The sequence below is a fragment of the Antechinus flavipes genome, chromosome 4 (assembly GCF_016432865.1).
Source record: "Antechinus flavipes isolate AdamAnt ecotype Samford, QLD, Australia chromosome 4, AdamAnt_v2, whole genome shotgun sequence".
Taxonomy (NCBI): Eukaryota; Metazoa; Chordata; class Mammalia; order Dasyuromorphia; family Dasyuridae; genus Antechinus; species Antechinus flavipes.
This window is the reverse complement of record NC_067401.1, coordinates 159643265-159665945: the sequence shown is the minus strand read 5'-3', so window position 1 is coordinate 159665945 and position 22681 is coordinate 159643265. Positions and strand designations below refer to the sequence as shown.

The following is a 22681-nucleotide window of genomic DNA, read 5'->3' as shown; positions in this document are numbered from 1 at the left end:
CCACTTGAAATTTCAATAAGTAGTTCATTTAGATGTGCATAATTTATAAACCAAGAAATCCAGTTTTTCAGAAGCATTATTCATTTTTCTGTTCTAGTGATGACATTTGCAAAGTGGTAAATCCAGTACTAATACATTTTATTGGCAAAACAAAAAAACTTGACCTTTATAAATCCAAGGGATTTAAGGCAGAATTATGATTTTGTTAGAGATATAATCTTCAAATTTAATTTGACTGATGATAGATTAATGTTAAAATACAGTTTTTATGAGAACTAAAAGTATGCTATTGCACATCAAAATAGTTTATCCAATGGATATGGATTAAGTAATGCTATATTTTAAAAGTAGATTTTTAAAAGAATAATTGTTTTATGGAATTATCTGTAAATAATACTCAATTATTTTGGGGAATATTAATAGTAAACTTTCTGAACCAGATAAAAATCCCTGGAAATTGTTCCTTTTAGTGGATAAAAGTTTTGAAATTTATTTTTCCAGTAAGTTTTTAAAAAGCTAAATAATAATTCAGTGATTATATTTTATCTTCTTCTAGATTTGCACAGCTGGAATTACAAAAGGATTTCTACAGTACAACTATTGAAATGGATTTATTTCTCTATTTTTAGAGAGGCTCTTAACATTACCTTTCACTTACAAAAATTATTTTATATATATTCCAAAATTCTTTTTCCCTAAAATTATTATTTAGTAAACATTTTCATAATTTTTAACATAACTACATTTATGGACAAAGACAATTTAATTCACCAAAAATTTAATTGTGTACTTACAGTGTATACATATTATGTTAATTACTGGAGCTATGGACCATTTTTTTTTAAGGACAAAAGACATATAGAAAAATAACATAAATCATAGGAAAATGAGAGGTACAAAAGCAAGAAGTCCAGGCAAAACTCTGTTCAGTGTATGTTTTTGTAACGTTGTCTTTTATTTTCTGGAAAATATAGTAAGTAACAAGTGTTGTATTTTTCTAGAGCGACAGAGGTGTGCCCTTTGGATTAAAAAACTATGTGAACCTTCAGGAGCAGGCACAGGGATAATGGGTAGGAAGAATCGGAATCTGTATGCAAAACTATTAATACATATGCTTAAACGAGGAATTTTAGAAGGTCCTTTTACATATCGACCTGAACCAGGGACATTGAAAACTTTGCCGTCTTACATGGTGGGTATCATTCTAGCATATTATCTCTTTTGCAGAGAGAGTTTTATAAACTGGCTTTTGGTAAAATAAAGGCAAAATCATTTAATTATTGAATTAGGGTATATAGAGCTTTGGGGTTTTATTACCACTCACTCTCCTTTTAGAAGATAAGGTAAAACTCTGAGGCTTAGGTATTTAATCTTAAGATACTTCTTTCTTCTCATTTTTTCTATTTTTTGTTTAACATATTTTTGAAATATATTTTATATATATATATACATCTATATGTCTATTGACATATTTGTAAATATATAGACACATTTGAATGTTCAAAACTTTTATATTTACCTATATTGCTCTTATTTTTTTTTAACTTTAAAGAGAAAAGAAATTTTAGAGATTAGCTTTGCCATATAACTGTGATTTAGCTGTAGCTATCTGAGAAATGCCTTTTTACATTTTACAGCTTAATCTTTATTTATGATAAATAGATGATTTGTCTTGGATAAAATTCAGTACTATAAAAACTGAAAATTCTTTTAAAAATAACGATATATTATTCAAGTAATTTCACTTTATAAAATCAACTTTCAAAAGCACATCAAAAAAACTTAATTTTGCTGTCAGCTTTTACTTTTGTTACATGAGGAGTGCTATTGAATGGAATTGTAACAGAAGATTCCTAAGTTTTTTCCAGCTCAAAGTTTTATGATATTGCAGTAGTTGTGTTTCTCTAGGAAGATAGAAGTGCCTCATTGACAGGCTGATTTATTTTTCTTTGGCAGGGAATACAACTTGGTGGTGGTAGTTGTGAGTTATATTCATATTAATGAACCAGTTGGAAAGTTATAGAATTTGAGTGCCTGAATGCTCTACCTAGAGTGTCAAGTGATGATAGTGACTGTTAATATTTCTTAATGGGAATCTTAAAAATCTTGACAATTGGCTGGGATATAAATGGGATATTTAATTCCTTAGAAAACATTAAAAGTGAAATTTTATAATTGTCTTATTATAGATTTGGTCAGGTGTCAGTAATTTCTTTTCTGTGTCTTTGCTATGAAAAAAATTAAGTTAAGCTTAATAATTTTGGGAATAAGTAGTTATATGAAGTGATATTTAACTAGAAACTGAAATAAACATGGATTCAACAAATTATCTTGATATTTTAATGTCAAGACTAATTCCATGCTTGATGGAACAGAGGTTAGGCTTTTACATATGCATAGAGAGAAGAACCTCTTTGGAAGAATTAGCGTAGAAATAACAAATACTTTTTTCTTCTAAGAGTATATAGTTTTGCTGTCTTTAATAGGATAACTAATTTGTAATGTTTGATTACAGGACTGAATGAGAGTTGCTTAGACTTTAATGAATAAAAAATAAAAATTTCACATTCCATTCCAAGGGAAAAATATAGAGTATAAGTATACTGAAGTTTACTGGGGGAAAAAAAGTGTGATAATTGAACTTTTATAAACTGTAAATCTCATTTGATAGAGATTTCTGATCCTTTAGATTTGTCTGCTTCTTGGTCTAAAAATATTTAATTTCTAAAAATATATTCTGAATTTTAAAGATACTTCAGAAAACCTTTTGATTAAGAATTTAGGTAATGCAAATAATTATACTATAATTTTAATGGTTTAAAATAAATTGTAAATCCTAGGTTTTTTTTTTAAACATCAATTCTAAGATATAAATAATATTCTCAGCTTAATTTTTTAACTGAATGTTGAATATGTATTTGGAAATTAATTTTTTTCAAGGAATACCTGAAAGTTGATGGAAATAATAACTGATTGAGTCATGAGAGTACAATTTGAAAAATTTCTAAATTTTATTTTAATAGTCCATCTATTTTGATGAGCCAAATTTAGCAAGAGGAAAATGTTCAAATCCAGAGAGATTACCAGACTGGGTAAAGAGTGAATTGAGGCCAAGTGAATGTCAATTAGGTGAATCATGGAGACTTTCATCTGATGAAGATGCTTCATTTATGCAATCACCAACAGTTGCACAAAGGTATGTTATAAAAATAATTTTTTTTTTTTAGTTCAGGCTAGTTTTATATATTGCCTCTTTATTTAGTTCCTAACTCATTTTTATTATGTGTAATATGAAGAGGTTGGAATAAGTACTAATATCCTTTTAAGTTGTATTGTCTTTTGAATTATACTTTTTAAGCAAATTATTGACTGCATTTACACACACATCTATCCACATGTATTTCTTTACCAGAAATAACTTTTGATGTAAATCTTTTAGTAAGTGATTTTGTTTTTCTATATAGCTAGAACGATCAGAGAATTTTAGAAAGGGCAAATTTAGCACCAACTAGTTCAATTTATAACAGTTATATATTTGGCAAATTGTTGTACAGTCTCTATTTGAAGACATCCAAGGAGGTATAATCTACTTTACTAGGCAGCTATTAAAGCAAATAGGTTGTCCCCCAAGTCTAGAACTCTCTCTGTCTTTATCTTTACTTCCTGTCTTCCTTAAAATCTAAACTAAATTTCACCTTCTGAAAGAAACTTTTCCCAGTCTTAGTTATCCTGGGGATGATTTTCTGTAATCTTTTTGCTAATATTTTATTTAAGATTTTTGCATAAATATTTATTAGAGAGATTGCTCTGTAATTTTCTTTTTTTTTTTTTTTAAATTTTTTATTTAATAATTACATTATATTGACACTCATTTCTGTTCCGATTTTTTTTTTTCCCCTCCCTCCCTCCACCCCCTCCCCTAGATGGCAAGCAGTCCTTTATATGTTGGATATGTTGCAGTATATCCTAGATACAATATATGTTTGCAGAACCGAACAGTTCTCTTGTTGCGTAGGGAGAATTGGATTCAGAAGGTATAAATAATCCGGGAAGAAAAACAAAAATGCAGATAGTTCACATTCGTTTCCCAGTGTTCTTTCTTTGGGTGTAGCTGCTTTTGTCCGTCATTTATCAATTGAAACTCAGGTCTCTTTGTCAAAGAAATCCACTTCCATCAAAATATGTCCTCATACAATATCGTTGTCAAAGTGTATAATGATCTCCTGGTTCTGCTCATTTCACTTAGCATCAGTTCATGTAGGTCTCTCCAAGCCTCTCTGTATTCATCCTGCTGGTCATTTCTTACAGAACAATAATATTCCATAACATTCATATACCACAATTTACCCAGCCATTCTCCAATTGATGGGCATCCATTCATTTTCCAGTTTCTAGCCACTACAAACAGGGCTGCTACAAACATTTTGGCACATACAGGTCCCTTTCCCTTCTTTAGTATTTCTTTGGGATATAAGCCCAATAGAAACACTGCTGGATCAAAGGATATGCACATTTTGATAATTTTTTGGGCATAATTCCAGATTGCTCTCCAGAATGGTTGGATTCGTTCACAACTCCACCAACAATGCATTAGTGTCCCAGTTTTCCCGCATCCCCTCCAACATTCATCATTATTTTTTCCTGTCATCTTAGCCAATCTGACAGGTGTGTAGTGGTATCTCAGAGTTGTCTTAATTTGCATTTCTCTGATCAATAATGATTTGGAACACTCTTTCATATGAGTGGTAATAGTTTCAATCTCATCCTCTGAAAATTGTCTGTTCATATCCTTTGACCATTTATCAATTGGAGAATGGCTTGATTTCTTATAAATTAGAGTCAGTTCTCTATATATTTTGGAAATGAGGCCTTTATCAGAACCTTTAACTGTGAAAATGTTTTCCCAGTTTGTTGCTTCCCTTCTAATCTTGTTTGCATTAGTTTTATTTGTACAAAGGCTTTTTAATTTGATGTAATCGAAATTTTCTATTCTGTGATCAGTAATGGTCTCTAGTTCATCTTTGGTCACAAATTTCTTTCTCCTCCACAAGTCTGAGAGATAAACTATTCTATGTTCCTCTAATTTATTTATAATCTCGTTCTTTATGCCTAGGTCATAGACCCATTTTGATCTTATTTTGGTATATGGTGTTAAGTGTGGGTCCATGCCTAATTTCTGCCATACTAATTTCCAATTATCCCAGCAGTTTTTATCAAATAATGAATTCTTTTCCCAGAAGTTAGGGGCTTTGGGTTTGTCAAACACTAGATTGCTATAATTGACTATTCTGTCTTGTGAGCCTAGCCTTTTCCACTGATCCACTAATCTATTTCTTAGCCAATACCAAATGGTTTTGGTGACTGCTGCTTTATAATATAATTTTAGATCAGGTACAGCTAGGCCACCTTCATTTGATTTTTTTTTCATTAGTTCCCTTGAGATTCTCGACTTTTTATTGTTCCATATGAATTTTGTTGTTATTTTTTCTAGATCAATAAAATATTTTCTTGGAAGTCTGATTGGTATAGCACTAAATAAATAGATTAGTTTAGGGAGTATTGTCATCTTTATTATGTTCGCTCGGCCAATCCAAGAGCACTTAATATTTTTCCAATTATTTAAGTCTGACTTTATTTGTGTGGAGACTTTTTTATAATTTTGCTCATATAATTCCTGACTTTCCTTTGGTAGATAGATTCCCAAATATTTTATGGTATCAACAGTTATTCTGAATGGAATTTCTCTTTGTATCTCTTGCTGTTGGGTTTTGTTGGTGATGTATAAAAATGCTGAGGATTTATGGGGATTTATTTTGTAGCCAGCTACTTTGCTAAAATTATGAATTATTTCCAATAGCTTTTTGGTAGAATCTCTGGGGTTCTCTAGGTATACCATCATATCATCTGCAAAGAGTGATAGTTTGGTTTCCTCATTGCCTACTCTAATTCCTTTTATATCTTTCTCGACTCTTATTGCCGAGGCTAGTGTTTCTAATACGATATTAAATAATAATGGTGATAGTGGGCAACCTTGCTTCACTCCAGATCTTACTGGGAAAGGTTCCAGTTTTTCCCCATTGCATATGATGCTTACTGATGGTTTTAAATATATGCTCCTGACTATTTTAAGGAAAAGTCCATTTATTCCTATGCTCTCAAGTGTTTTTATTAGGAATGGATGTTGGATTTTATCAAATGCTTTTTCTGCATCTATTGAGATGATCATGTGGTTTTTGTTTGTTTGGTTATTGATATAGTCAATTATGCTAATAGTTTTCCTAATATTGAACCAGCCCTGCATTCCTGGTATAAATCCTACTTGGTCATAGTGTATTATCCTGGTGACAATTTTCTGTAATCTTTTTGCTAATATTTTATTTAAGATTTTAGCATCAATATTCATTAGGGAGATTGGTCTATAATTTTCTTTCTCTGTTTTCAGCCTACCTGGTTTAGGTATCAGTACCATATCTGTGTCATAAAAGGAGTTTGGTAGGACTCCTTCAATCCCTATTTTTTCAAATAGTTTATATAACATTGGAGTTAATTGTTCTTTAAATGTTTGGTAGAATTCACATGTAAATCCATCTGGTCCTGGGGATTTTTTCTTAGGGAGTTGATTGATAGTTTGTTCTATTTCTTTTTCTGAGATGGGACTGTTTAGGATATTTACTTCTTCCTCTGTTAGTTTGGGCAAGCTGTATTTTTGGAGGTATTTTTCTATTTCATTTAAGTTGTCGAATTTATTGGCATAAAGTTGGGCAAAGTAACTCCTAATTATTGCTCTAATTTCCTCTTCGTTAGTGGTGAGTTCTCCCTTTTCATTTTTAAGACTAACAATTTGATTTTCCTCTTTCCTTTTTTTAATCAGATTTACTAAGGGTTTGTCTATTTTGTTGGTTTTTTCATAGAACCAACTCTTAGTTTTATTAATCAATTCAATAGTTTTTTTACTTTCAATTTTATTGATCTCACCTTTTACTTTTAGAATTTCAAGTTTAGTGTTTGACTGGGGGTTTTTAATTTGTTCCTTTTCTAGCATTTTTAATTGCAAACCCAATTCATTGACCTTCTCTTTCTCTATTTTATACAAATAGGCCTCTAGAGATATGAAATTTCCCCTTATTACCGCTTTGGCTGCATCCCATACATTTTGGTATGATGTCTCATTATTATCGTTTTCTTGGGTGAAGTTATTAATTATGTCTATGATTTGCTGTTTTACCCAATCATTCTTTAGTATGAGATTATTTAGTTTCCAATTATTTTTTGGTCTACTTCCCCCTGCTTTTTTGTTGAATGTAATTTTCATTGCATCGTGGTCTGAAAAGGATGCATTTACTATTTCTGCCTTACTACATTTGAGTTTGAGGTTTTTATGTCCTAATATATGGTCAATTTTTGTATAGGTTCCATGAACTGCTGAAAAGAAAGTGTATTCCTTTCTGTCTCCATTACATTTTCTCCAGAGATCTATCATATCTAGCTTTTCTAGTATTCTGTTTACCTCTTTGACTTCTTTCTTATTTATTTTCTGGTTTGATTTATCTAATTCTGAGAGTGCAAGGTTAAGATCTCCCACTATTATAGTTTTACTGTCTATTTCTTCTTGCAGCTCTCTTAGTTTCTCTTTTAAGAATTTAGATGCTACCCCACTTGGTGCATATATGTTTAATATAGATAGTGCTTCATTATCCATGCTACCCTTTAGCAAGATATAGTGTCCTTCCTTATCTCTTTTAATTAGGTCAATTTTTGCTTTAGCTTGATCTGAGATCAGGATGGCTACCCCTGCTTTTTTGACTTCACCTGAAGCATAGTAGATTTTGCTCCAACCTTTTACCTTTAACCTGCATGTATCTCCCCGCTTCAGGTGTGTTTCCTGTAAACAACATATTGTAGGATTCTGGCTTTTAATCCATTCTGCTAACCGCTTCCTCTTTATGGGGGAGTTTACCCCGTTCACATTTATGGTTAGAATGACCAATTCTGTATTACTTGCCATCTTGTTAACCCCGGTTTATGCTTTCCTCCCTTCTTTCCCCTTTCCCCCCCCTCCAAGTATTAAGCTTGTGAGCACCCCTTGCTTCTCACAGCCCTCCCTTTTTAGTGTCCCTCCCCCCGCCTTAGAGTTCCTCCCCCTATCTTACCCCTTTCCCTCCCAGTTCCCGTATTCCCTTCCGCTTAGCTTATTCCTTCCCTTTCCACTTTTCCCTTCTCACTTTTCAATGAGATGGGAGAAGTTTCACCATAGATTGAATATGTCTTAAGATTTTTCACTTAAAGCCAATTCTGAAGGCAGTAAGATACCCACTATATTCATCCCCCTCCATTCTTTCTCTCAGATATAATAGGTTTCCTATGCCTCTTCATGAGATGTACTACCCCCACTTTACCCTTTTTCTGGTACAATGTCCTTTCCACATCAATTTCTAGAACAAGGTATACATGTATTCTTTATACATCTATATAGTCAAAATATAGTTCCCAAGATTAATCTTTACCTTTTTAGATTTCTCTTGAGTTCTATATTTGTAGATCAAACTTTTTGTTAAGTTCTGGTTTTTTCATCAGAAATAGATGAAATTCGCTTACTTCGTTGAATGTCCATCTTCTTCCCTGGAAAAAGATGCTCATTCTCGCTGGGTAAGTTATTTTTGGTTGCATACCAAGTTCCTTAGCCTTTCGGAATATCATATTCCAGGCCCTTCGATCTTTTAATGTGGATGCTGCCAGATCCTGGGTGATCCTTATTGTGGCTCCTTGATACTTGAATTGGGTTTTTCTAGCCGCTTGCAATATTTTTTCTTTCATCTGAGGGTTCTGGCATTTGGCCACTATATTCCTTGGTGTTTTGATTTTAGGATCCCTTTCAGTGGGTGATCGATGAATCCTTTCAATGTTTATTTTTTCCTCTGTTCCTATGACTTCTGGGCAGTTCTCTTTGATAATTTCCTGGAAGACAGTGTCCAGGCTCTTTTTTTCATCATGTTTTTCTGGGAGTCCAATGATTCTCAGATTGTCTCTCCTGGATCTGTTTTCCAGGTCTGTTGTCTTCCCCAGAAGGTATTTCACATTTTTCTCCATTGTTTGATTTTTTTGGATTTGCTTGACTGATTCTTCTTGTCTCCTCGAGTCATTCAATTCCACTTGTTCAATTCTGATTTTCAGTGAAGTATTCTCTTCACTCACTTTTTAAAAATCTTTCTCTAATTGTCCAATTGAGTTCTTTTGTTCTGTGGAATTTTTTTCCATTTCGCCAATTTTGTTTTTTAGAGAGCTGTTTTCTGTTTCCAGTTCACTAATCCTATTTTTCAAGGATTTTACTTCTTTATCCACTCTCTCTTTAACTGACTTCTCCAGGCTCTTTTGCCAAGCCTCCCTCTCCTTTTCCCAAGCTTCCTTCTCCTTTTGCCAAGCCTCACTCTGCTTTCCCCATTTTTCTTCTAGCTCCCTTGTGAGAGCCTTTTTAATCACTTCTATGAGGTTCATCTGTGCTGAGGAACAGACGATCTCCTCCTTTGGGGAATCACCTGGGGACTGCCTGTTTTTAGTCTCCTCAGGATTTAGAGTCTGCTCTCTATCTGTGTAGAAGCTGTCAAGGGTTAAAGTCCTCTTCAGCTTCTTGCTCATTCTGTCTATTAATCAGAGACAAACTACCAAAGAAAAACAGAAAAAACTGGAGTCTTTCTTTGGGGGGGGGCTGGGTGTGTTATCGAGCTTCCTCTACAGACTGCAGGGGGCAGCAGTGAGGCACTAGCAGGACTGTGCTGCGCCTGCGCTCTGAGATCCCAAAGCGTGCTGAGTCACTGAGGGGGGGAAGGGGGGGCGGCCAGGTCCTGAGAGACTCCAGCTGTTTGCGGTTGTGTTCTTCAGCCCCGGTGTTTTTAGCTTCTCTGCTGGGCTGCTGACTTGCTGCAGGTTCCAAACCTGTAGCGAAGCTCTCCCCGCAGAGACGGCTACGATCACTCCCCACCCCCTCTCAGCTCTGCTCCCGTGCTCTCACTGCCGCTGCCCTCAGCCTGCGCCCGATCTAAACCCGCCCCAGCCCTCCAGTAAAGACAGACCTTTCTTGGCGGATCTCAAGGATGGCTTCTCTTGGTAACTATTTGTGGGTTTTTTTCAGTCAAGCATTGATTCAGAGGCTTGTAATGAGCCTCCTCTCCGCCATCTTCCCGCTCTGTAATTTTCTTTCTGTTTTTGGCCTACCTGGTTTAGGTATGTATGTCATAAAAGGAATTTGGTAGGAGTCCTTCATTCCCTATTTTTTCAAATAGTTTATTCTCTTGGGTGAAATGATTATGTCTATGATTTGCTGTTTCACCTTTTCATTCATTAGGATGAGATTATTTAGTTTCCAATTACTTTTTGGTCTATTTACCCCTAGCTTTTTGTTGAATGTTGTTTTTGTTGTATCATGATCTGAAAAGAATGCATTTACTATTTCTTCTTCTCTGCATTTAATTTTGAGGTCTTTATGTCCTAATATATGGTCAATTTTTGTGTAGGTTCCATGAACTGCTGAGAAGAAAATATATTCCTTTCTGTTTTCTCCATTCAGTTTTCTCCAAATATCTATCACACAACTTTTCTAACATTCTATTTATCTCTTTAACTTCTTTCTTATTTGTTTTGTGGTTTGATTTATCTAATTCTGAGAATGTAAGGTTGAGATCGTCCACTATTGTAGTTTTGCTGTCTATTTCTTCTTGCAACTCTCTTAACTTCTCCTTTAGGAATTTAGATGCTATACCACTTGGTGCATATATGTATAATAATGATATTGCTTTATTGTCTATGCTACCCTTTAGCAAGATATAATTTCCTTTCTTGTCTCTTTTAATTAGATCAATTTTTGCTTTTGCTTGATTTGAGATAAGGATGGTTACCCCTGCTTTTTTGACTTCACCTGAAGCATAATAGATTCTGCTCCAACCTTTTACCTTTACTCCATATATATCACCCTGCTCTAAATGTATTTCCTGTAAACAACATATTGTAGGATTCTGGATTTTGATCCAGTCTGCTATCTGCCTCTGCTTTATGGGGGAGTTTACTCCATTCACACTTACAGTTTAAACTACTAATTTTGTATTTCCTGCTGTCTTATTATTCCCAGATTATGCTTTTCTTTTTCTTTCCCTCTTTATCCCTCTCCCTAATATTAAACTTATGGGCACCTCTTGCCTCATGCAGCTCTCCCTCTTTAGAATCCTCCCACCTTCCTTCCCCTTATTTTTTCTGTATTCCCTTCTATTTAACCTACTCTTTCCCTTTTCCCTTTTCCCTTTTCCTCTCTCACTATTTAATGAGGTGAGAGAAGTTTCTCTGTGAACTCCCTTGAAGTTAGAAAGTTTACTTTGTGAAGCTGGCATACTTGTGAACTCCAGTGAGTAAAGGTGTGAACACAAGCCTTGTATTAATTAGTTCTACTTAGTACCTTGTTTCAGGTTCTGGCCAAAATCTTGTAAGATTAGATCAACTCTAATTAGTTAGCAGTTAGTAAGGATTCCAACACCTCCCCCTTTCTTTTGTTAGATGAAAACACCAAAGGAAATAGGAAATCTAATCAGATTAGTGGGTTTCTGAAGGGGTACACATAAATCCATCAATATGGGCCAGAACTTTGTAACAGATATACATGGTATACATAAATCCATCAATATGGGAGGCATTATACATAATTTACATAAGCACATAGCAATATAACACAGGCTAGTAGTAATGTGACAACATGAATCAACCTGAAAATTTACACATGTCCATAAGTCCTAGAAATAGTCCATAAGGAATCCATTGTCCATTAGTTCATGTGCCAGGAATCCAATAGTTCCTGTAAGCCCTGAAGTACTGCAAAAGTCTCATCAACAATTTTTCATCTTAAGGAATCCAATGATTCTTGCTGGTTTTTCAAGATCAAGTTCTTCACAGAACTTCCAAAAGTGATAGAAATCTTCAGGCATTGAGAGCTTATAGAGATTTTCCACTTCTTGTCGAATATCATCTGAGACATCTGCCTAAGGACCTACACCTGTTAGTAGGTCACAGGTGATTGCAGTATGAACTCCACTTTGACTATTTTGTTGGGCTTGTATCCTACAGAGTTCACTATATTCAGAAAGCCACAAGTAGTTCTGTCCAGGTTCTAGGCATATTCTTGCTATAGATTTCCAGTCATTAGGGGTCAAGATTTCAAAAGACAAATTTTGTAATAGCATCTTAACATAAGCAGCATAAACTTTTATACTTAGTGAGTGCTATGCAAAAGTTGATAAAGGAAAGAATGGTGAAAAATATGTTAGAAAACATAGTTCATGAAATAAATGGAGAGCTCAGGGGCTTGCAGATGATATAAAAATTTCATATCTAGGTATTATAAACATTTTGAAGAAAATTAGGAAGCATGAATGTTATAACCACTAAAAAACAGAAAGTGAAAACTACTTATAACAATAAATAAGAGCCCATTTTTATTTAAAAAATTTTTTTAAATAGCTTTTTATTTACAAGTTATATATATGGGTAATTTTACAGCATTGACAATTGCCAAATCTTTTGTTCCAATTTTCCCCTTCCTTCCCCCCACCCCCTCCCCTAGATGGCAGGATGACCAGTAGATGTTAAATATATTAAAGTATAAATTAAATACAAAATAAGTATTCATGACCAAACCATTATTTTGCTTTACAGAAAGAATTGGACTCTTGAAATATTGTACAATTAGCCTGTGAAGGAAATCCAAAATGTAGGCAGGCAAAAATATAAGGATTGGGAATTCAATGTAATGGTTCTTAGTCATCTCCCAGAGTTCTTTCGCTGGGTGTAGCTGGGTGTAGCTGGTTCAGTTCATTACTGCTCCATTGGAACTGATTTGGTTCATCTCATTGCTGAAGATGGCCAGGTCCATCAGAATTGATCATCATATAGTATTGTTGTTAAAGTATATAATGATCTCCTGGCCCTGAAGAGCCAATTTTTAAATGCTATGTGAACACCCCTTTAATTAGCTTTTAATTATAAATAAATTTAATTTAATTAATTAAAAGGGTTCACATATCATTTTAAAATTTTTGTTGTTTAGTTGTTTAGAACAAAAATAATCTGTATTAAACTGGGAGAATTAAAATGAGGAGAAAATATAGCCATGTATATACTATTGAGGCAACTACTACCTGCCCTGCTTAAACAATCAATTGAGGTGGATTAAATTAGAAACGAATGAAAGAGTAGATACTAATAGACTAAACCTGTTTCTTAAGGCATTTAACTGATGTAAATGAATATCCCCAACAATGAAATCAAAACAACCTAGAAACTATCAGTCAAATTTTTGATCACTTTGTTAAACAGAATGAGAACAGCCAAAGACAACAATATTTATGGAATATCAACTTATTTTTAAGGTCTTATGAAGGAAAATAGTGGAAGGTTATGAATGCTCTTGACTCATAAAGCAGTAGTAATTTATAGAGTTTGCAGATTATTAGCAAGGTATTCAAATAAAAGAAAATCATCTGAGGACATTAAAGAATAATTCCAAAAATATGACAAACAGATGAAAAATGGAAAAGATTTGTTAAGATTTTTTTCCCCATAGAACATGGCATAGTGGACAGTGTTATACTGAAGGATCCAGATTTTAATCTTTAATTTTTCAGCTTACTTAATTTTTTTGAACTGCATTTTCTTCATTGATAAAAGGAATTGGACTCAATGATCTCTGAGGTCCTTTCTAACTTTTTAAGTGTATGATACCATAACTTTTTTTTTCACCACTGACAGTGATTTGTTAGTATTTGCACCCTAATCTCACAGACTCATGTCCTACATTGAAAAATAGCAGTTGTGCCAGAGAAAATAAAGATGAGAATAGTAAGTGAACTACCACATTTATATAGAAGAGATCTGTGCAGGAGGTGCTACATATTTGATAAATAGTTAAGAGCTTAGTAAAGATAATGGGGTTACTAAGACAAGCAAACAAGACTGTTCCTGTCTTTAAAGAACTTATACTCTTAATGAGGGAAGAAAAAATAAAAAAGACCTGCAAAGCAAGGCAAGCAGAGCTGATAGTATGTACACTGGGGCAATGCTACTGACAAGGAAGTGGAGAAGTCTAATCATTTTCCCTCATTAGTCTTCTGGGATAATGGTTGATCATTTCATTGATTAGAATTCTTAAGTCCTTAAGAAATATTTATTTTTATAGAATTGATATCATATAAATTATTTTTCTGGTTCTGCATATTTCATTTTTCATTAGTGTATACAGTGGATTTCTCTGAAACTATCTCATAACTTTACATTCATATACCATATACCATAAATTTTTTTCCAGTCACTTTTCAGTTGATTGGTATACCTTTAGTTTTAGTTTTGCAGGGCATCTGAGGAAAAGACTTCTGGCCAAAAGGTAGAAAATTCATGGAGGGAGCTGACCTGAGAATAAGTTGTTAGCATCAAGGGGTCAATTATCCATGTGTTTGAAAGAAATGAGAGAACCAAAAACTTGGAAAGAATCTTGACCAAAGGCAAATTAGTCACTATTGACAAACAAGTCTTCTTTGCCATCATTAACATTTTATGAGACTGAAGTTCCTATGCATTGAAGAAATATATATTTAAAATGTATTAATTTACTTTATTCACACAGCAGGCCTATGGGGGAGATATAAGTATCAGTTCCATCTTCAAGTTAAAAAGCATGTACCTGGCTATTCAGGTAGCAAATGGCAGAACCAGAACTCAGACCTGACTTTTGAAGGAATATTTGATCAAGATATGAAAACAAGTAAATTTCTCAAATGACATAGTGCAGCAGACCATATCTTTATAGTCTCAAAAATTTACTCAAAGCTCTGTAGTATAAAAGATCCTACTGTGTTTAGTGTTAGATGACTATTAAAAACGAACTCAAAATACATTTCATTCAGTAGAGCAAAAATGATACCTTTATGTTTTTGTTTAACAAGATATTTTCTATGCATATATCAAAATCATACAATATTTCTTGACAGGTACAACAAGGTAATGTTATTTAGTTAGCTCTGATTATTATAATCAAGTTAGTTATGAAGGAGGAAATATATACTTATTTCACATTATTGTGGAGGTTTTCCAGTGCAAAGTCCAAATTTAATAGAGTTGCTTTATAGAGGGTGAAGTTTTCTAGATGTTCCCATTTGCAAATGCTATTGAGAGCAAATAATCAAGTCCTTGTATATAGCAGAGCTTTCTTTACGAGATTTACATGTAATTTAGTAACTTAGAAGTTACAATTATCATTAATAACTTAAATGTTTGGTCTTAAAATTCTCATTGGAAAAATGATACAATAAAGAATGCATATTTTCTAGGCCATGATATGCAGATAGGCAGATAATCCCATAAGATAACCCTATTGGTTCATTTATTTGAAACAGATATTGTATCTAGACAGTAAACTTGGCCTACAATTAAAGAAGAGAGTGGATTAAATTACCTCAAGGGACTTGCACAATATTTTTGATAATGCTCCATGTATCTTCATGAAACAAATGTCCTTTTCAATATCTTGTTGTCCCTCAGGTAATAATGTCTAGGCATGGAACTGTAGTGTTTTTTTTTTTCCTTTCTTTTTTAAAAAATTCTATATTATTTTACTTTTTTCCAATTACATGTAAAAACAATTTTTTACATTTGTTGTTAAAAACTTTGAGTTCCATCTTCACTGCCTCCATTCCTTGCTGCTTTTTCATTGAGAAGGCAAACAATTTAATATAGATTATATTGTGTAGACATATAAAACATTTTCATATTAGTCATATTCTAAAAGAAAACAGACCAATTAAAATGATTGACAGCAACAACTCATGAAAAAATAAAGTGCTTCAATCATTCAGACTTCATCAATTCTTTTTCTGGAGATGGATAACATTTTTTCTTGAATCATTGTATTGCTGAGAATAGCTACGTAATTCATAACTGATCATCATACATTATTGCTGTTCCTATATATTGTTTTTACGGTTTTGCTCACTCCACTTTGCTTAATTTCATGTAAATCTTTCCAGGTTTTTCTGAGAACATCCAATTGATTAATTCTATCACAATCATATGCCACAATGACAAATAGCTATTTTGCCTGAAAACTTTCTGTTCATATCTTTTGGTCATTTCTTATTTGGGAATGCGTCTTATTTTATAAGTTTGACTCAGTTCTCTATATGTTTAAAAGATGAATCCTTTATCAGAGATACTTGCTGTAAAATTTTTTTCACAGTTTATCTCCTTCTCTCCTATTTTCTTCATTTATCCTATTCTTTCTTTATTTTATCTATCATTTTTGTCTGCTTACTTTCCTAGTCTGCCCACCCTTCTATCAGCTTCTCCCAAATATTCTCTTTCTCACTCCTTGATTTAATTATATATATTTTAGAGATAAGTCCATCATTTTCAACTCAGACTTGTGTCCTCTTATCATCATATAATTGCCTTAATAAAGAGAAAGTTCTTAGGAGTTACAAATATTTTCTTCCTACACTGAAATATATAAAGAGTTCAGTCTTATTGCATTCCTTATGATTTCTTTTTCCTGTTTACCTTGTTATGCTTTTTTTTGGTCTTCTATTTGAAAGTCAAATTTTCCGTTTAGCTCAAATCTTTTTTCTTTTCTTTTCTTTTCTTTTTTTTTTTTTTTAAACCACTAATATATATTGTTTTATGAATTATGTTGGGAGAGAAAAATTAGAGCAAAAGGGAAAACCATGGGAGAGAGTTTAAAAAAAAAAAAAAGAAAAAAAGAAGTGAACATAGCATGTGTTGATTTACATTCAGTATCCTTAGTTCTTTTTCTTGATGCAGATGGCATTTTCTGTCCAAAATCTATTGGGATTTGTATCGGATCACTGAATTACTGAGCAGAAGCAAGCCTTTCACAATTGATCATCGCACATTCTTGCTGTTGTGTACAACGTATTCCTGGTTCTGCTTGATTTGCTCAGCACCAGTTCATTTAAATCTTTCTAGAACTTTCTATAATCAGCTTGCTCATAATTTTTTTACAGAACAATAATATTCCAGTGCCTTCATGTACCAAATCTAGTTCAGTTATTCTCCATTGGATTAGATTTTTCCAATTCTTTGTCACTACAAAAAGTAGCTTTGGTCTTTTTAACAGGAATGCTTGAAAGTCCTGTATTTCATTGAATGCCCATTTTCTTCTGCAGGATTATGCTCGGTTTTTCTGGGTAGGTAATTCTTGATTGTAATCCTAGTTCCTTTGTTCTCTGAAACATCATATTCTAAGCCCTCTGATTCTTTAACAGTAGAAACTGCTAAATCTTGTGTAATTCTGACTGTGGTCTCACAATACTTGAATAGATTCTTTCTGGTTGCTTGCAATATTTTCTCCTTGACCTGGGAGCTTTGGAATTTGGCTGTGATATTCCTGGGAGTTTTTATTTTGAGATCTCTTTCAATTTCTATTTTACGTTCTAGATCTAGGATATCTGGGCAGTTTTCTGGAATAATTTCTTTTTTCTTTTTTTTTTTTCATAATTATAACTTTTTATTGACAGAACCCATGCCTGGGTAATTTTTTACATTATCCCTTACACTCACTTCTGTTCCGACTTTTCCCTTCCCTTCCTCCACCCCCTCCCTTAGACGGCAAGCAGTCTTACACATGTTAAATATGTCACCGTATATCCTAGATACAATATATGTGTGCAGAACCAAACAGATCCTTGTTGCACAGGAAGAATTGGATTCAGAAGGTAAAAATAACCCGGAAAGAAAAACGAAAGTGCAAACAGTTTACATTCATTTCCCAGTGCTCTTTCTTTGGGTGTAGCTGCTTTTCTTTGTCGAAGAAATCCACTTCCATCAGAATACACTGGAATAATTTCTTGCAATTTTTAATGAATTATTTTTTTCAAGAATTTTTGTGTATCTTTTTTCCTTTGGCCAATTCTGTCTTTTAAGAAGTTCTTTTCTGCAGTGATTTTTTTGTATATCTTTTCCCACTTGGCTAATGTTGCTTTTCAATTCATCAAATTTTTTTTTGCCAATTTTACCATTTGGCCTGTTCAGTCTTTTAAAGCATTTATTTATTTTGTGCCTCTTTTACCAACTTGTTGTGACTCTTTCCCTATGATTTTCTTGAATCAATCTCATTTCTTTTTCCAATTTTTCCTTTACCTCTTATTTGATTTTAAAATTCCTTTTTGAGCCTGAGACCAATTCACATTTTTCTTAAAAGACTTCAGATGAAACAGTTTTGCTTTTGTTGTTTTCTTCTGAGTTTGTGACTTGATCTTTCCTGTTACCATAATACCTTTCTATAATTGGGTCTTTTTTTTGTTTGCTTGTTGTTCAGCTTATTTCTTGACTTTTAGCTTTATATTAAAATTAGGCTCTGTTCCTGTGGAGGGATCTCTGTCTAAAGCTTCATATTTTTTTTTGTGCAGTTGTTTTCAGAGCAAGTTCTGGGGATTTTAGTTCTTTCAAGGTGGTATGATGTAAGGAGAGATGTATTTATTACTCTTCTGGCCTGTTTCCTGGTTTATGAACAATCCAAAGCACTAATTACTGCCCTATGACTGTGACCAGGGTTCCTATTCTGCGGTGACTGTAAGTTCTGGTGTACTAATTTCTCCTTTTTACCCTAGAACTACAACCCAATGCTGTGACCTGAATCTGGATGATGCAATAGAATTCTGCATTCAGTGCCAGCAAAGGAGCCCCTACAATTTCCTTAGCCCATTTGTGAGCTAAGATCTCTTCTGCTTATTCGGTTGCCCCTAAAACCTGCTGCTGATTTCCTGTGGGAGGCCTTTGCTAGTGCAACCTGAATTGAGTGTGTTCCACTCTTACCCCAGTGTAATAGAGCTTTCCTGCTGATCTTCTTGGGCTAGAAAATTGTTTCATTCTGTCTTTTTGTAAGTTCTGCTGTTCCAGAATTTGTGTAGAGGTATTATTTAAAGTTGTTTGGAGAAAAATTTGGGAGAACTCTTGTGAGTCCCTGCCATTTCTCCACCATTTTGGCTTTGCCTCACCTCAGAAGCTTCAATCCAAAAGTTTTTAAAAAATTAAAATTGAAGGTCATATAAAGGGCATGAGGGAAGTGTATGATGAATAGGCTGTAACACATAAATAATATTCATACAAAGAAATGGCATAAAGGTACTAGAAAGGAAGGTAGATTGTGGAATGGGGATAAAGGCTAATCTTCAAATGAGTGGCAGCCTTTGTGCTCCATTGGTATTTATGTAATGTCAAAAGAATTCAAGTGAGGACCCAGCAGTTTTGGTGCAGTTTATTTATAAAAACATGTACTGTGAAAAAGTATTAGATTGCAATTTATATTATTAGAGATAGGTCAGATTGATGATGCCACAGATCCATTGAAATAAGAAAATGTAGTTGTTTGAGTTGATTATCTGCTCCTCTTATAGGCTTTAAGTTCTATGAGAGCAGGAAAGGTGTTTTCTATAAACTGTTTTTTATTTCCCACTGTGTTAGGTTTAAAGACTTGAGAGTATATTAGGGTTCCTTACTATAGAAGCAATCAGAATGAGGGCTACTTGAGTTTTTGGAATTTTAGAACAAAAAGGATAGTAAATCAGTTTTTTCCTGTCCATTTAAATTTCTTCAATAAGTGAATATGTTGTATGCCTATTTTCACATTAGGGACAGGAAAAAATAATTTTCACAGAAGACTTGCATGTCTAAAGTAGATTTATTAATAGATTTTCTTTAAAGCTTGCAGGAAATAGGAAGGGAATATTGTGGGCATCCAAATCTTTGTCCAGATTTAGGTAATGGTATGGCTGTTCTCTAAAATTGTGGTATTATGGTAGCTTGCCAATATGTCTTTTCAGCTTTGTAAAAAAAACTTGGAGTATGGTAACTTGGAATACAATAATTGGTTAAGAGGGATGAGAGATGAGAGTATAAAAAGGGCTATCTGGGCCCATGTTGGTTTTCTGAAGGCCTCTGGACCAGCCTTCATTTCAGCAGATTAATCACCACAAGAATAGCCAGGGATAAAATCCAAATTCTTAATTATCTCCTTCAAAGTCCAGTTTCCTTGCTTGGGGCCTGGGCCAGCTTTCTTGAGGTCCTCCGGAATGTGTCTTGGTTTCTGTGGGGGAGGCAGGAGGACCACCAGGGCAGTCTCTGTCTTGAAGTCTGTCTCAATCCCAGGGCTTGTGCTCCAGTCTCTAGCCACCACAAAGGTGGGAGATGAAATAAATCTATTTGGCTGAGTTTGTCCCACCTTATATGCAGTATTATAATTGCATTATCATAGATGTGAATCTTGTAGAATAGGTGTCAATCTTGTAGAACTATATTAAGTACTAAGTACATGTACTGAACTAGAGAACTATTAATCACCATGCTAAACTAGATGACCATTGCCTTGCCAATTCCACTGAATTAGCACCTTCTAAGAATCCTTGTTTCAAGTACAGAGTTCTGGCCCATAACATCTCCTGCTTTCTTTTGTTTTAGAACATAGGTGGTCATGCTCTCCCTGACTTCTCAGGGAGGTGAGAATCCAAAAAAGAAGGTGATCATGCCTTCCCTGACTTCTCAGAAGAAGGGGTAAAGACATCAAAAAAGGAGATGATCACACCCTCCCTGATGTCTCAGGAAGGGAGATGAAAACACCAAAGGGAAATAGGGAATCAAACCAGATTATCGGGTTTCTGAAGGGTCTCACTAGAGTCAGACATACATAAATCCATCAACATGGGAGGTATTACATAAGCATATAACAATATAACAAATAGCTAGTGGTGATTTAACAAACTACATGAATCAACATGAGGAATTATATATGTCCATAAATCTTAGAAATAATCCAAAACCAATCTATTGTCCATTACTTCATGTGCCAGGAATCCAATAATTCCTGCAAGTTTTGAAGTCCTGCAATAGTCTCATCATATGTCAGGGAATCCAATGATTCCTGCAGATTTTGAAGTCTTGCATCAGTCTTATCATGTCTCAGGGATTCCAATGATTCCTGCTGGTTTTGAAGTTCTGCAATAGTCTCATCAACAATTTTTCATATCAGGGAATCCAGTGATTCCTGCGGGCTTTGAAGTTCTGTAACAGTCTTATTATCAGCCATGCTTTTTCAGTGTCAGATGTTTCTTAGGTCTTCTCCCTTGTTTTTGTCTTTTTCTCTTTTTCTATCTCTCTCCAGTGGACAAGGCGAATATGGCTCATTGGCACCCATCTGATTCCTCCTCCATCTGTAGAGATACAAGCAAACCCTCTCCCCCAAGCAGTTAACCTATCTAGTCCCTTCCATTCACCACTTTATGGATCTCTCCACATCACCTGGGCCCTGCTCTCATTTCCCTGGGTCAATCTATATTTTGATGCCCAGTGGAAGCCTCTGTTGCATTTTGTACATGGGGTTTTGGGTCTTGTTCTCCTACCCTGTTTTCTCATTCTTTCTCTCTGCCAACATTGAGCTTTCAGATGCCCTACTTTACCACATTGAAAGCATCGATAAGTCTCTCTGGAAGAACCCTGCCAAGAGGAAACCTGTCTTCCCATGTTATGCATTATAGCCTGGTTAGAAAAGGCATTGTGCCCACTGTAGCACAGAGTCTTATGATCTCCTCCAAAGGTGAATCTTTGTGTAGTCCTAGTATAATTCTTCTACAAACCTCATTAGCATTTTCCTTAGCCAGTTGTCTTATCATAATTCCTATAGCTGCATTTTTTCCAATTGTTCATATGACAGCTGTCTACAGACATCCCACAAAATCAGCAAAGGATTCATTTGGACTTTGCTCTATTTTCATGAAGACTTCCCCTCTATCTTGTCTTCCTGGGAAGGTGCCCCATGCTTTTATAGCAGCAGCAGCAATTTGCTTATATGTTATCAAAGGGTAATTCATTTGAGCTAAAACGTTTACATACTGACCTTGACCTGCCAGTTGGTCAAAGGTGATTTGTATATTAACTCCAGTCTGCCTATTTCATTGCTCTTGTATTCTACATAGTTCACTATACTCCAAAAGCCATAAGTTTTGTCCAGGTTCTAAACATGTCTTTGCTATAGATTTCCAATCATTAGGGGTTAAAATTCCATAAGCCAAATTCTCTAATAATATCTTAACATAAGATGATGTAGCCCCATAAAGAGTGCAACCCTTTTTCAAATCCTTAATTATTTCCAGATCAAAAGGAGTGTATCTTCTCCTTTCTTGACCTAAAGAGTCAAACTCTTGAATAACAGGGAATGCATTTATTTTAAAATCAGATATATCCTGTCCTTTTTTTTTTTTTTTTGCTTTAATTAATGCCTTTTGTAATCCTGTCATAGGCTGCTTCATTAGTGGCACTGAATGTGTCACTGCCCCTTCCCTTCCTCCTCTCTCCACCCATGAAGAGTTAATTGAGGGGGGGTAAGTCAAGGGATGGGGAATGCCCTAATGGCTCATGCTGTGAAGCACCACATTCTTTAATTTCATCTGCTATGTTCTTAACTCCTTTCTTGTCTAATTCTTCATGCTTTTCACCTAATTTGTCAGTGTCCTCTCCCTCCTGTACTTTCTTCTTTTTCCTTATTCTACAACTTATGTAATTTCCTAAAGCCAATTGTATTAAGTTATATGTATGGAATGTTTCTTTAGGAATTGAATCAGGACCATTATCATTGTAATATTCACTTAAT

General features: G+C 34.2%; 1 protein-coding gene across 1 annotated transcript in view; it reads left to right on the top strand.

Moving 5' to 3' along the window:
* The first annotated feature begins 886 nt into the window (after positions 1-886).
* The window catches only part of CEP112 (centrosomal protein 112), a 589318-nt gene continuing 567523 nt past the window's right edge, over positions 887-22681 (top strand). Inside the window, exons 1-2 of the mRNA XM_051996640.1 lie at positions 887-1192; positions 3024-3196. Of these exons, the coding sequence (XP_051852600.1) occupies positions 887-1192; positions 3024-3196 (479 nt within the window). The remainder of the gene's footprint in view (positions 1193-3023; positions 3197-22681) is intronic.